Genomic DNA, 13,637 nt, shown 5'->3' on the forward strand with positions numbered 1-13,637 from the left:
ATGCAAAATCTATGTTAGACATTGGGGCCATCTTACTGCCACTGTCCAATGAGGCAGTGAACTACCTCCCACGGTGGCTCATTTACCTGCTTGTTGGCAAAGATGAGAAGAGCAGCATCACGCAATTCATCTTCTGCAAGCATCCGCATCAGTTCCTCACGTGCCTCATTCACACGTTCTCTATCATTACTGTCAACGACAAATATCAACCCTAGAAAAAGTAAAAATGCAAGCTCAACATCTAGTGTTTAATATTTCTCCTGCTCATGCCCACTCTTTCCCTTATCCTTGGGATCTCAACTTCCCCAGAGCAGGTAGGAAATCTAATGATGTACAAGGTTCATCACATGGAAAAGTAAGAGAGATAGTGTGGCTTAATTGTTGTGGGCCCCTTTAGGAACAGAGATGGGACTGTTATTGCATACAGGAACCTTGTAGCTAGAGAAACAGACAGGACTTGGCCATTCAGCACTTGAGCCAGATTTGATTCTGCTATTCAACCAGATCATGGCTGATCTGCACAACTCCATTTATGTACCTTTGATCCATAACTCTCAATACCCTTACTAAATGATAGTAACTGTAAAATTTCAATTATCCCAGCATCCACAACCTTAGATTACTTTCAAGATTTAACTCCCAAAATGCCCAGTTCCAACTAGAAAATGGTGCTCCTTTGCTCTGCATTCTCCTCATTAGAGGAAATAGTATCTAACACAGATTCCAATCTTGAGATATTCAACGTTCAAAGGAAATACAAGCCAAGCTTATGAAAGCTATCAATTTATCTCTAAGCCCTGATACTATTTTGATGAACATGCAATGCATTATTCTTATGTTCATTTTGTCCAAAGCCAATATATCCCCTCTGGAGGGCTGGTGCCCAAAACCAAAAGCAGCATTTTCCAGATAGAATCTGACCAAGGCTTTGTAAGAAACACAGTTTCCTATCCTTTGTATTCCTGCCCCATTGAGGTAAAATGTTAATGTTACATTGGCCCAATTACTCTTAATACCTGCCCACCAGCTTTAGTGAGGTGTACTGGGCTGCCAAAATAAAAAATTCATAACTAAAATGACCACTTCATCTTTCTCTTGCAAAGAAGATTTGGCTGGATTTAAACCCAGGACCCAGAAGTAAGAGGCCAGCATAATACTCAATAGATAGATTAAAACTCAGTTTATATTCCTATAAAACCACCAAATCCGACAGAAGAGGTCAAATATATACATGCCTCTTCCCTACTCTTGATAATGATACTGTAAGGTTATTTTTCAGATGGAAGATGAGGTAAAAGCAAAATCACTTGCTTACCTTGTGTGTTCTGAAAGTAGTGGCGCCACAGTGGTCGGATTTTGTCCTGGCCACCAACATCCCACACAGTGAAACTGATGTTTTTATATTCCACGGTCTCAACATTAAAACCTGAGAAAACAAGACAGATTATTCTTTTCTGCTTATTCAGGTCATATCAGGTAGGCAGCTTGATGTAGCGTCAACTCAAGTCAGAGTGATTGACTTGAAGATTAACTGAACATACCTATGGTGGGTATTGTGGTAACAATCTCCCCAAGCTTCAGTTTGTAAAGAATGGTAGTTTTTCCAGCAGCATCCAGACCAACCATCAAAATTCTCATCTCTTTTTTTCCAAGCAAGCCTTTAAACAGAGATAAGAAGCTTCCCATGGTCAATCACCTGTTGATATCAGTGTTGGCAACAAACAGGCAGAAACTTTCCAAAAGAGGTCAACCTCCACCTGTATAGACAAAAGTCAATATGACAATGGGCTCACTGAAATTCCTGATTAAAGATACTGTAGAACTTGGCATCAGCTTCTTCAATATTCCCCAAATAAAAAAATGACAGACACCTGAAACAGATTAATAGCTTGGGGTGGAAAGTGGATAATCAGCTGAGACTAGAATACCCAGCACAGGAGACAAATCACTTCCTTATGTTCAGGTGATAGTCAAGATTCCAGAACTCCAAGTAAAAATGGTAAAGAGACAAATTTATATCTTAAGCTACCATGCAAGACAACTTTTAAGGCACATTAGCTGCTCACTGCAGTGACAGGGTCACTGAAGCTTTAGAATGAAAAGCAGTGTGAATGGACTTCTATAAGACCTGATAGAGGAGCTAACATCTTCAATGTTCTTGAAAACACAAGTGGCAATAAAGTATGCACTGAAATCAGGGGTAAAACATGCAAGGGGATTGTAAATAGGCAAAAACATGGAAAATTCTGGTTGAGTGCAGAAATGGTTCTGCAAAGAAAACCCGTTTGGATGTTAACAGCACAAATACAGAAGCATTCTATGGTCTTGTATTTATGGCATAACAATGAAAGGCCACTCAAAGTCCTCAAATTTCTCACCTGCACTAGAAAAGACACCAATTTTGAAAATGTTCAAGAACTCTCCATGATGTAACCATAAAATAGTACAGAAGGGGATCACTCAGGCCATTAAGTCTTTTGAAGATCAGTCCTATTGGTCTCATAGGATAGTGCAGTTGACAAAGTTGTTATGATTTCAAAAAGCCATTGACAAGACTCCACATGGACAACTTAAGGTGGCAAATACACATGGAAAACAGGGTAATTTGATAAGGTGTATTAAATTGGGGCTAGCTGTAGGAGAAAGAGGGCAATGACAGAAGCCAGCACCCAGCGGCATAACACAGGGATCTGTGCTGGGCCCCCTATTATCTATATTAACATAGATGGCTTTTTGGGAGGGGGGCAAAAAGGAGATGGATGATTAAGTTGCTTTCAGATGAAAAAGATTAGCCATGATCATATTAAATGGTGGTGCAGGTTTGAAGGACCAAATGGCCTACCCTTGCACCTATTTCCAGGTTTCTATGTTTTTTTTTACACATCAGTGCAGATACAATGGGCTGAAGGGCCTCTTCTGCACTTGATTCTGTGAACTGCAGAGTGCAAACATAACAAAAACCCTGGATTTTGCCAAACTGTAGAGGCCATGTTCTAACAAAATTAGCATTTAAGGATCAGCGTTCTGTACATACATATGCCTGCTGCTTTTAGTAATTCAAAAGCATAGTGCTGATCAAGACACAATTGAGCTCAAATTCAGAAAGTATTATTCATTACAAAACCTAGTATCAGTTGTTTCTGTATGTACAAATGCAACAGCCTAAAAAAAATACAAAAGACACTGAATTTAAATGCTTACCAAGGCTTCAATCTTGCAAAAGCCTGCACCAAATCAGTGGGCTAGATTACCTGAAGTGTATTTTGTGATGACCTACTAGAATTTTGGTTCAGTCTGCCAACTGCAAGCTTAAAAAATAAATTGCAATAAACTTAATGTTCCAGTTAAATGCAGTTTGAATATGGAACCAACAAAACCAGAACTACTATGAGATAAATCTTACAAAGCTTTAGTTATACTAAATGCAAGTTTCACAGAAACTAGTCAAAACAAAAAACTTACAAAACATACAGATGTTTTCTGTATAGGCTGGTGTCACAGTTGATTGGAGATATCACCCACTGCAAAATGAAAAGCAAAAAATCAAAGCAAGAAGAAAGCCAAACATTCTGCCAAATAGAATCTCTAGTGTGGAAAGAGGCCATTCAGCCTATTAAGTCTGCACTGATTCTTTGAAAGAGCATCCCACCCCCTTTCCCTATCGCTATGCATTTACCACAGCCAATCCACCCAACCTACATATCTTTGGACTATGGGAGGAAACCCTCGCAGACACAGGGGAACATGCAAGCTCCACAGAGTCACCCTAGGCTGGAATCAAATCCAGATCCCTGTCACTGATGTAGCAGTGCTAACCACAATGCTGCAATGTTACTCTTCAGCTTGAAGAGTTAGGAACTGTCACTATAGAAATAGCAGTTCCACCCATTTCAACTTATTCCATCTGTCACTTCATTCAATATATACTTGTTCAGTGGTGACAAGGCCATATACAAATACTAATTCAACCACCAATCCCTGAAATTAAGACACTGGACAACAATGACTCCATCAAAAGCTACAAACACCTACCACAACATAACATTTTAAAAACAATTGTGTATCACATTAAAGTCTTACTTACCCAGCATCATTACACTATTTGAAGTGTATTGACCCTTGCTATTACATTCATGGCTTTACATTTTGCAATTTGATCAAGATTTGGGGAAGCAGTAATGCTGCAATGCACATGAATATGAAAGACACACCCAGTGTCGGAAGTGGCCTAAATCCTACGATACCTCACCTCTTTTTGGCCAGATATTCAATCTTCTTGAACTCGCTGATGCAATGGCATAGTTTCCATGGATAATCCATTCACAACACTCAGTACAGTTCAAATTAAATCCAACTGTCTTTTCATCCTCTCCAACTCTGCAAATTCTATTTGCTGTTACCATTAACATTTTGACATGAATTTGGTCTCTAGCTTTTAGGATTGCTAATAAGATCATGGGGGTGTGGGGGGGGGGGGGGGGGGGTGTTCTTTCCCAGCTCCTGCAGTCTTTCCTCATGACTGCAGTTAAACCACTTCCCTGTACGGACACAATCACTTCCTCAAATCATTGAATATTTGCCATTCCTTGAACAGGTGCTAAAGCATCTATATTTGAAGCAATTCAGCAGGTTCCACTGTTCCCCAGAAGGTTAAGAGTATTTTAAAAAGTCTCTCCAAATAGGTTTTGTCCTTTGTACTGCATCAAGCTTGGTTCTCAAGATCTTAGCAGACTAACCTTCTTGTCCTCATCCATCTTCTAGTCTACTCACATTATATTTTTAAGCACATTCCTTCCCCACCAACTTCCTACAACTACACTGCCCCCCTCTCCCAGCAGTACATAGTTTCACTTTTTGATACATTACATCTAATCCACCTCAGAAATTCAGGGGCATGATGGACAGTACTGTCAGTCAAATCCAAGTAGCAAGTACGAGAGATCTTGGAATTTATACGACAGCAATTTTACTATCAGCATGCCAATCTACCAGAAGTAAAACAACACTGGACACCTAAAATCAAAGTATTGCAGGGCAACCAAATGAAACATGTTAATGCTAACAAAATGTTAACCTGATCATAGATGCTGATTTCTCAAGTCCGACATTTTAAATTTCACTTCCTTCTGCCTTTCACATCCTGCAATTTCTCTTGCTCCATTTCTTCCTTCTGCATTCTCTAACCAAACTGTTAGGTTAGCTGAATTGTAGCATCTAACAAGATATCACTCTGTAAAGGACAATAGCACCAACTGCAAGCATCCCTCAGGACAGCTGATTTAACCAAATTGCTCTTTGCCAAATTCGATGTCCCTAAGCTCCTTTTGAATAAGGTTAAATGTAATGTGACGTGTTTTGGAAAACAAGGCTAATGTCATAGATAAAAAAAACAGCCTTTTTACAGATAAAAGCAACACAACACCACACAAATAGTGGGTGTACACTTTCGTCAATTTGAAATATTTCAACAGGCATTATTGGTCATTTTGTTTTGTCCTTTCAGCCCACTGTGCCTGTGCCAGCTCTTTAAAAGTGATTTCCAGTAGAGTCTCCATTACACACTGGCAATGCATCCTTCACAGGAAGGCAGCAAGTAAATGATAAAACAAATATTCAAAATGGAGAATCTCTCAAGATCCATTCAGTTAATTTTCTTTGATGCACACAAGTGATCATAACCACAGATTGTGTTTATTATTGCAGGTGTCTTTGCACTGAAGAATCTCACTCAAATATGTTGCAGTTAATTATGAATGAACTATTCAGAACTGTGTTCTCAAATACCACACAGCTCTGAATCCAATTGTACATTATAGTCACTGCCTGGCGATGACATTAGCACCCACTCCACAAGGAAAAAAGACATTGTAACACTTGTTCAGAAGAGACAGCTACCTCCAATTTGCTCAAAAAAAAATCACTATTTAAACTAATAACTTGCAGATAGTTTAATAAAAAGCAAAACCAAAAATATTATATAGTATCACAAGTTAATTTCAACAAAGTAACAACTCATTACAGCCTTGAAAACCCAATAATTCTTCCAACAAGAGCAATTTTAAAATATTCCAATGACTTTCAAATGCTGATGACCTTCTGAGCAGCAAATTCTCCATCACTGAAACGATGAGATGACAGATGACTGCCCCATAAACATTTGTTAAGAGATGTGGATTTCAGTTTTTATTTAAAGTTTAATTTCTCACCAACTGAACAAGACAAAGAGAAGCCAAAGAGCAGGTTTACAATAGTGGTTTCCAGTCTGAACTCTCAGATCTTAGAAACCACAACTTTCAGAGTCAATTCTACACTGCAGGAAACAGCTTCCTGGAGGTGTACACACTCAAAATGGAGAGCACCACTTCCACCAGCAGCCTGCACGCAAAAGAAGCTGCAAAGCTTGTAGCAGCCAATTCCTAGTAACCAAGTACTTAGCATATTTTTTGCATGAAAAAAAACATTAAAAGTGATTTATCTAATCTTGAAACTGCATAAAACATTCAAAACTTAAAAAATAAATCAGCATCCATTTAACAGCGCTCCACCTTAGAAGTTTAATCGAAGGTTCCTTTTAAAACATCAAGTGGGACGGCAGTTACAAGCACAAAGGTACTTCCTTTTTTGAAATTAAAGCCTGCAGGAATTCTTTCCCTCATCGCCAAAACTGAAATGGCGGCTTGGTTAGGAGTTTGAGTGAAGAAAAGCAAGTCAGAGTGCATCCAAAAAAAAACAGATTGAGGAAGTGGGCCCGTGAATAGGGGTTAAGGCAGGAGGCCCTGGGCCGAGCGAGAGGACAGACCGGCATATCTGCCTGCCTCCTCGGAAGAAGTCACTCAGGACAGGCCGCTGCACCACACAGGCCCAGGCAATCCCCGCCGCATTCACTCGACGCCCCCGAATGGCGGGGGCGGAATGTAGTCGGGCTGGAGCTTTTTAACAGCTCTTCATTCCCCCTTTCTGCACTGAGAGAGGGGTGAGGGGGGGAGCCCGCGAGTTTAACCCTGATTTTTTTTTCCTCAGCCCCCTACCTCACTCACCGCCCATTCCTCACAGCAAACACGTCACTCACCCACTCCAAGCAGCGCGAGACCAGCTATTTACAGCCCCGTCACGTCACGCCGCAATGACGTCACGCCTAAGGCGTGCCCCTGACTGTCGATCATTCCGAGTAAGAAATCACACGACACCAGGTTAAAGTCCAACAGGTTTATTTGGTAGTAAACACCACTAGCTTTTGGGGCTCTGCTCCTTTGTCAGGTGAGTGAGGAGTTCTGACACTCAGTTTACAGAATACTGGTTAGAATGTGAGTCTTTACAGCTAATCAAGTCTTAAAGGTCTGGACAATGTGAGTGGAGATAGCATTAAGCACAGGTTAAAGAGATGTGTATTGTCTCCAGATAGATAGTAAGTGAGATGTTGCACACCCAGGTGTTGTGAGACTTCTTACTGTGTTTACCCTAGTCCAATGCCATCATCTCCACGTCAATCATTCCAAGTGACAAGCCGCCCGTCTTCCTGCTGTCTTTCTTCCTTCCTGGGCTCTGAGTGCTGTTGCCAACCCTCTAATCCCAAGCTCACCCTCCAGGACACAGATTTGGAGAAATATCATAGGGAACATTAAAAATGTTTTTTTTATTAGCATTTCCCTTAACCAGATATAAAAATATTGAAAATTGTGGGGGAAGACTTTCTGAGAGTTGATCATCACCCAATTGTGTAATGAGTCTTTTTGCTTTCCAATTGGAGTAGGAAGGTCAGTACGTCATAAGAATGGATTTAGGGGCAGCACAGTGGTTGCCACTGCTGTCTTACAGCGCCATGGACCCAGATTCAATTCCCAGCTTGTGTCTGTGTGGAGTCTGCACGTTCTCCCTGTGTCTGCGTGGGTCTCCTCCAGGTGCTCTGGTTTCCTCTCACAGTCCAAAGATGTGTGGGTTAGGTTGATTGGCTGCAATAAGTAGCCCCTTAGTATCAAGGGGATTACCAGGGTAAATATGTGGGGTTACGGGAATAGGGCCTGGGTGGGATTATGGTTGGTACAGACTTGATGGGCCAAATGGACTCTTTCTGCACTGGAGGGATTCTATGATTCTTTTATGTGTTGGTTGACTAATGGCTGGAGCATGGGGGGGCAAGTCATGTGATGAGACCTCCAAGAACATATAAAATTGGCAACCCTGGACGTGATCATCACTGATAAACCAGTATAGGTTTCTAGGGTTGCCAATCTAACAGCTGTGCCCTGAATCATAGAATGCCTTTAGTGCAGGAGGAGGCCATTTGGCCCAGGCCCTATCTCCATAACCCTATGTATTTACCCTGCTAATCCCCCTAACCTATATATATCTTGGGACACTTAGGGCAATTTAACATGTGCAATCCATCTAACCTGCACATCTTTGGGACTGTGAGAAGAAACTAGAACACCTGGAGGAAACATAAGAACATAAGAAATAGGAGCAGGAGTAGGCCATCTAGCCCTTCGAGCCTGCCCTGCCATTCAATAAGATCATGGCGGATCTGAAGTGGCTCAGTTCCACTTTCCCGCTTTCTCCCCATAACCCTTAATTCCCTTACCTACCAAAAACCTATCCACCCATGTCTTAAATGTATTTTTATATATTTAAACCCATGCACACTCCACGCACAGACACAAGGCTGGAATTGAACCCAAGTTCCTGGTGCTGCGAGGCAGCAGTACTAACCACTGTGTCATCATGCCACACTGCGAAGCTTCCAGGAATGGCAGATTAATCTCCTATACATGTCTGCAAGCAACTCTGGGAGGGTAAAAAAATCATAAGAGCTCTAAACACAAAATTGTACTTTTCCTTTTCAATTTCTTTGAACATTATTTCCCAGTGATAAGAGTATTGAAGCCTGAAGGAAATGGCCAGTTACTGGGTGGGCCATTCAGGTAGTGAAATCTCCTGGAATACATTCAGCCAGAGTTGGCAATCTCATTTGTTGCCTATCCCAAATTGTGAGTTTCTGCCATAGGTCTCATACGACTTAACAGGCCAATTCTCAACCCACAGATCTTTGGGCACATGGGGTAGGACATCCAACACAGGAGTGGGGCCAGAGTTCAGGATTTGCTTCCTTTGCTTTCCACCTAATATGCTAGCCTGCCTCATACACAGGAAGTGTAGGTACACCCACAGTGTTGTTAGGGAGAATGTTCCAGGATCTGGTGGCAGTGAAGGAGTAGCGATATAGTTCCAAGTCAGGATGGTGAGTGACTTGGAGGGGAACTAGCAGGCCGCTGTGAATCCTTGCGTCTGCTACCCTTGGTCTTTTGGTGGTAGAGTTTGCAGATTTATAAGGTGCAGTTGAAAGAAATATCAATGTCACCTGTTACTGGACAAGTCTGTGGGACAGTTCTCTTAGTTCTGGCACAGCCCCCAGATGTTAGTAAGATTTTGCAGGGTCAACAGGGCATGGTGCATCATTGCTGCTTCAGGTGCCTAGGCCAAAGCCAGGCTTTCATCCAGTTTCATTGCTTCTTGACTTTTCTGCAGTTGGTTGGTGCAAATGAGTGGCTTACTTGGCCTTTTCAGAGGACAATTAAGGGGGGGTCTGGAGTCATATGTAGGCTAGATCAGGTTAGGATGGCAGATTTCATTCCCTAAAGGAACATTACTGAACCAGATGGATTTTTACAAAAATCCAACACTGGTTTTTAATTCTAGATTTACGAATTGAATTCCACTAGCTGCCTTGGCAGTAGTCTGATAACATAACCACAATGCCACCATCCCCTCACATTCAGCAGTTCCACAACCGGAGGATGTTAAGCACAATCTCTTTCTTGACCCTTCCAACCTCTAACAATTCTTCCTTTTCTACTACCTGCAGCAACATAAGATTTGTTTTCCTGCTTTATATTTCACCAGCAAAACCTCTCATTGGGATTTGCTCTTATTTTGTTTTCATAATGAAAAATATTGCATTTTTATAGGATCTTTCATGACCTCAAGAATTGTTGTGGGGCAGAAGGAGGCCATTTGGCCCATCGTGTCTGCACTGGTTCTCCAAATGAGCATCGTGACTTAATGCCATCCCCTTGCCTTTTCTCCTTACTGCTGCATATTGCTTCTATGCAAGTAGTCATGAAGTAAGCATGACACAAGATGAACACAAAATTAATCTGGGCTTCTGTCACTCTGAGACCCCATCACCACCCCAGACAGCACCCACCATGTCCTTTGCAAGATCAGGACCTTCCACAGCATTTATCTTGCTGCTAGTTGGGGTGCATAATGACCTGCTGTCTGGCACTCTGCATTGCGCTAAGTAAACAAGAACGGAGGGGGGATCTTATAAGTCAAGAGTGTCCCTTCACAATTGGGATGGGCAGCTGTGGTGATTTTCCATTTAAGGGCATCTGACCCAGGTGACCAATCGGGACACAGAATGGGGCATCACCCCAGGGGGGCGGAGTTCCCCTAAGACAGAGGTATTTTAGAATCAGCTGCAAACATGCAGCTGCTCTATGTGGCTTGTAAATAAATCCCTTGTTGTTCTCCTAATGAAGTCTCCAAAAGGGCATAATTACAGCAGCCAACTCCAAAAGTGAAAATCATTCACATGGAATCACATTTCCATTTATTTTGGAGTTTTTAATTACACCACCCCACTGTATAAAACTCCGAGAAATGTGGCTGAATGGTATATATGTTGTATGTAACGCAAATGTCTACTGTTGGTATATTCTATTTATGTCAACAACAAGGGTGGCGCAGTGGCACAGTGGCTAGCACTGCTGTCTCAGTGCCAGAGACCCAGGTTCAATTCTCGGCTTGGGTCACTGTCTGTGCAGAGTCTAAACGTTCTCCCCATGTCTGCATGGGTTTCCTCCCACAATCCAAAGATGTGCAGGTTAAGTGCATTCATAGAATCCCTACAGTGCAGAAGGAGGCCATTCGGCTCATCAAGTCTGCACCGACCACAATTCCACCCAGGCCTTTTCCCCTTAGCCTCATGTATTTCCTCTGCCAAACCCCCTGATACTAAGGGGCAATTTACCATGGCCAATCAACCTAACCTGCACATCGTTGGCCATGCTAAGTTCCCCCTCAGTGTACCCGAACAGGTGTCCGAGTGTAGCAACTAGGGGATTTTCATAGCAGTGTTAATGTAAGCCTACTTGTGACTAATAAATAAACTTTAAAACAATCACTGGTATTTATTTTGAGGCTTCCAAGGTGCTTCACAAAAGCGTTAGAAGGTAAAAATGATACCAAGCCACATCAGGTGATATGAGGGCAAATGACCAAAAGCTTGGTCAAAGAGGTGGGTGCCTATGAATGTCTTGTAGCTGGAAAGAGAGTTAGAGATGTGCAGAGAGATTTAGGGAGGAAATTCCAGAGCTTAGGATTGGGGGGAAGAGGTTTCACAGTCATAGAGGGTGCCATTTGTTGGGGGCCATTACAGTGTTGTGACCAGTGAGGAAACCTAATCAAAGAGATTGAAACATGGAGTTGGGAGACAAATATTCACTGTTATATATTGTATATTTTGTCTGATATGTCACACTTTACAAGCCAGTGTATTGTAGGATTGCAGGATCCATGTTTTCTCATTAGTTTGACTGTGACAGCAATAAAGAGAGTTGCAACATTAATCACCTCCTGTGTCTACGTAACATAGAAACTAGAAGCAGGAGTAGGCCATTCGGCCCTTCATGGCTGATCATCAAATTCAATATTCAGATCCCCCTTTCCCATAGAAACTAGAAGTGCTTGTGTACTGATTGATCTTGAAGGCACCAGAGCCAAGAAGCTCCAAGGTCTTTGGAGAGGAAAGTGACACTGGAGATGGAATGGCAGTTTACAAAGACAAATCAGTCAAGGGGGCTTTTTTCTAAAGGGGGGGGCTTTCTTTTCAAGGGGCGGGGGGTGCGTGCAGTGCTGGTAGTTTTCAAAGAAAGAGAAGCATTTACATGGGGGTCACATAGGGAAGTCAGGAGGTTGGTAATTTAATAGGAATGGGGTGGGGGGGAGGGTCATGGAGCAGACAGTGAATGGGTCTCATGGACACAATAAGCTCAGAGGGAGTATGAGGCACACAAGGATCTCAAAGTTGGATGTCAGCTTCATTGAGCAGAAACACTGTGGAAAATGAAAGGTAAAAAGACTAGGCAGTTGGCAGCTTGAAAGTTGGCAGCAATTATAATCGACTTGGGGAGAGGTATGGATACAGAAGTAAGTAGGGTTGGAAGTGGTTAAGGGGATGTGAGCCATCAAAGATGGCCTTGTATGGAACTGAGACATTGGGGATATAGAGGCCTGATGAGATTCGAAGCTCAAGGAGAGGGTGTGATTCTAGGTTGGAGAGTTTATATGGTGGGTGTATGGGAGAAAAGAGGTTTGTCAAATAACAGTCCAATACCTTTTTGAAAGCTTCTATTGAACCTGCCTGCGCCACAATATTGTTTGTTCCCATTTGGCAAAGAATATGTTGTTAAAGATACCCAATTTATGAATTAAAAAAAATTATAACAAGGCAATGATGCTTGTCTAAAAGTTTGAAATGGGAGGAGACATATGTGGCCCAAGCAGTTGTCGAATAATAGTTTAATCAGAACCACGTTTTTGGATTTTTGATATTTTCTCCTGCTGTCTCTTGCTGTTGCTTCACCATCCTGTCGTCACCGGGAGGACTGACAGCTTGATGATACCATTCTATTGCCAGTCACTAAGAGACACAGATTTATAACCTTTTGTGTGGAGAACTGCTCAGCTTGTGCCTCGTGCACACCCCATCCCGGGACGATTATGGTCAGATTTGTGGGTTCAAGCTCCCATGCTATGGAGCATTGCAATTCCAGCCACAGCCATTTCTGTGCCAACCAAGACTTCCAGCAGTACAATGGGTGCCAAACATTTTATTAAGCAGAGGCCAGATTGATGTAAAAGTGTTAAAACCAAAATTTCTGCCTTACTGATATCACGCCATGTACAATTTGGTCTCCTTACCTAAGAAGGGACATGCTACAAGTTCATTAGACTGCCCCTTGGGATGAAGGGAGTCCTGTGAGGAGAAATTGAGTAGGCTAGGCCTATACTCCCGAGAGTTTCCAATAACAACAGGTGATCTCATTCAAACAGACAAAATTCTTAACGGACTTCATGGGGTTGATTTTGAGAAGCTGTTTCCCTCTGGTCAAGGATTCTAGGACATGGAAATTCAGTCTCAAGATCATTTTGGACTAAGCTGAAGAGAAATTTCTTCATTCAAAGAGTTGCCAATCTTTGGAATTCTCTACCCCAGAGAGGTGTAAATGCTCCATTGTTGAGAGAAAATTCAATACATTTTAGGGTACTAAGGGGAATTAAGGGATTTGGGAGTAATGCAGGAAGGCAGAGCGGAGCTGGTACATCAACCATGATTGAATGGCGGAGCAGGCTCGAAGCGCTAAGGGGCCTACATCAGATCTTAGGCTCACTAAAATCATGTCAAACCTACTTTTACTGGGCCTCTTTTCACGTCATTCAATCGAAGAGTGCAGAGTATACAAACTAATCAATTCTCTCCTAAAATGGCATTTGGGGTTCTATCCAAGTTATAGAATGTCAATTTGTATATTAAAAAGAGCTTACTGTTTGATCCAGGCAGCTGCTTCAGCCACTCA

At 42.1% G+C, this 13,637-nt stretch overlaps 2 protein-coding genes across 7 annotated transcripts in view; one reads left to right on the forward strand and one right to left on the reverse strand.

The window, feature by feature from the left end:
• LOC145361857 (ADP-ribosylation factor 1-like) overlaps positions 1-7,091 on the reverse strand; it is a 43,212-nt gene extending 36,121 nt beyond the window's left edge. Inside the window, exons 1-5 of one of the 6 annotated variants that reach the window (XR_013889881.1) lie at positions 7,038-7,083; positions 3,463-3,521; positions 1,542-1,757; positions 1,316-1,426; positions 87-211 (exon numbers count right to left, since the gene is read on the reverse strand). Coding sequence is in view for 5 of the 6 variants with exons in the window: in XM_080217840.1 (XP_080073966.1) it covers positions 87-211; positions 1,316-1,426; positions 1,542-1,686 (381 nt within the window). In the remaining variant the exon portion in view is untranslated. Of the gene's footprint in view, positions 1-86; positions 212-1,315; positions 1,427-1,541; positions 1,758-3,462; positions 3,522-6,545; positions 6,569-7,028 lie in introns of those variants that run through there. The other 5 variants (XM_080217840.1, XM_080217837.1, XM_080217835.1 and 2 more) reach the window with 5 other exon arrangements.
• Positions 1-13,637, forward strand: part of LOC145361845 (pleckstrin homology domain-containing family A member 3-like) — a 299,538-nt gene that overhangs the window by 143,730 nt on the left and 142,171 nt on the right. The gene's annotated exons all lie outside the window — the stretch shown is intronic.

This window comes from Carcharhinus amblyrhynchos, chromosome X, assembly GCF_965287045.1.
Source record: "Carcharhinus amblyrhynchos chromosome X, sCarAmb.v2.hapA, whole genome shotgun sequence".
Taxonomy (NCBI): Eukaryota; Metazoa; Chordata; class Chondrichthyes; order Carcharhiniformes; family Carcharhinidae; genus Carcharhinus; species Carcharhinus amblyrhynchos.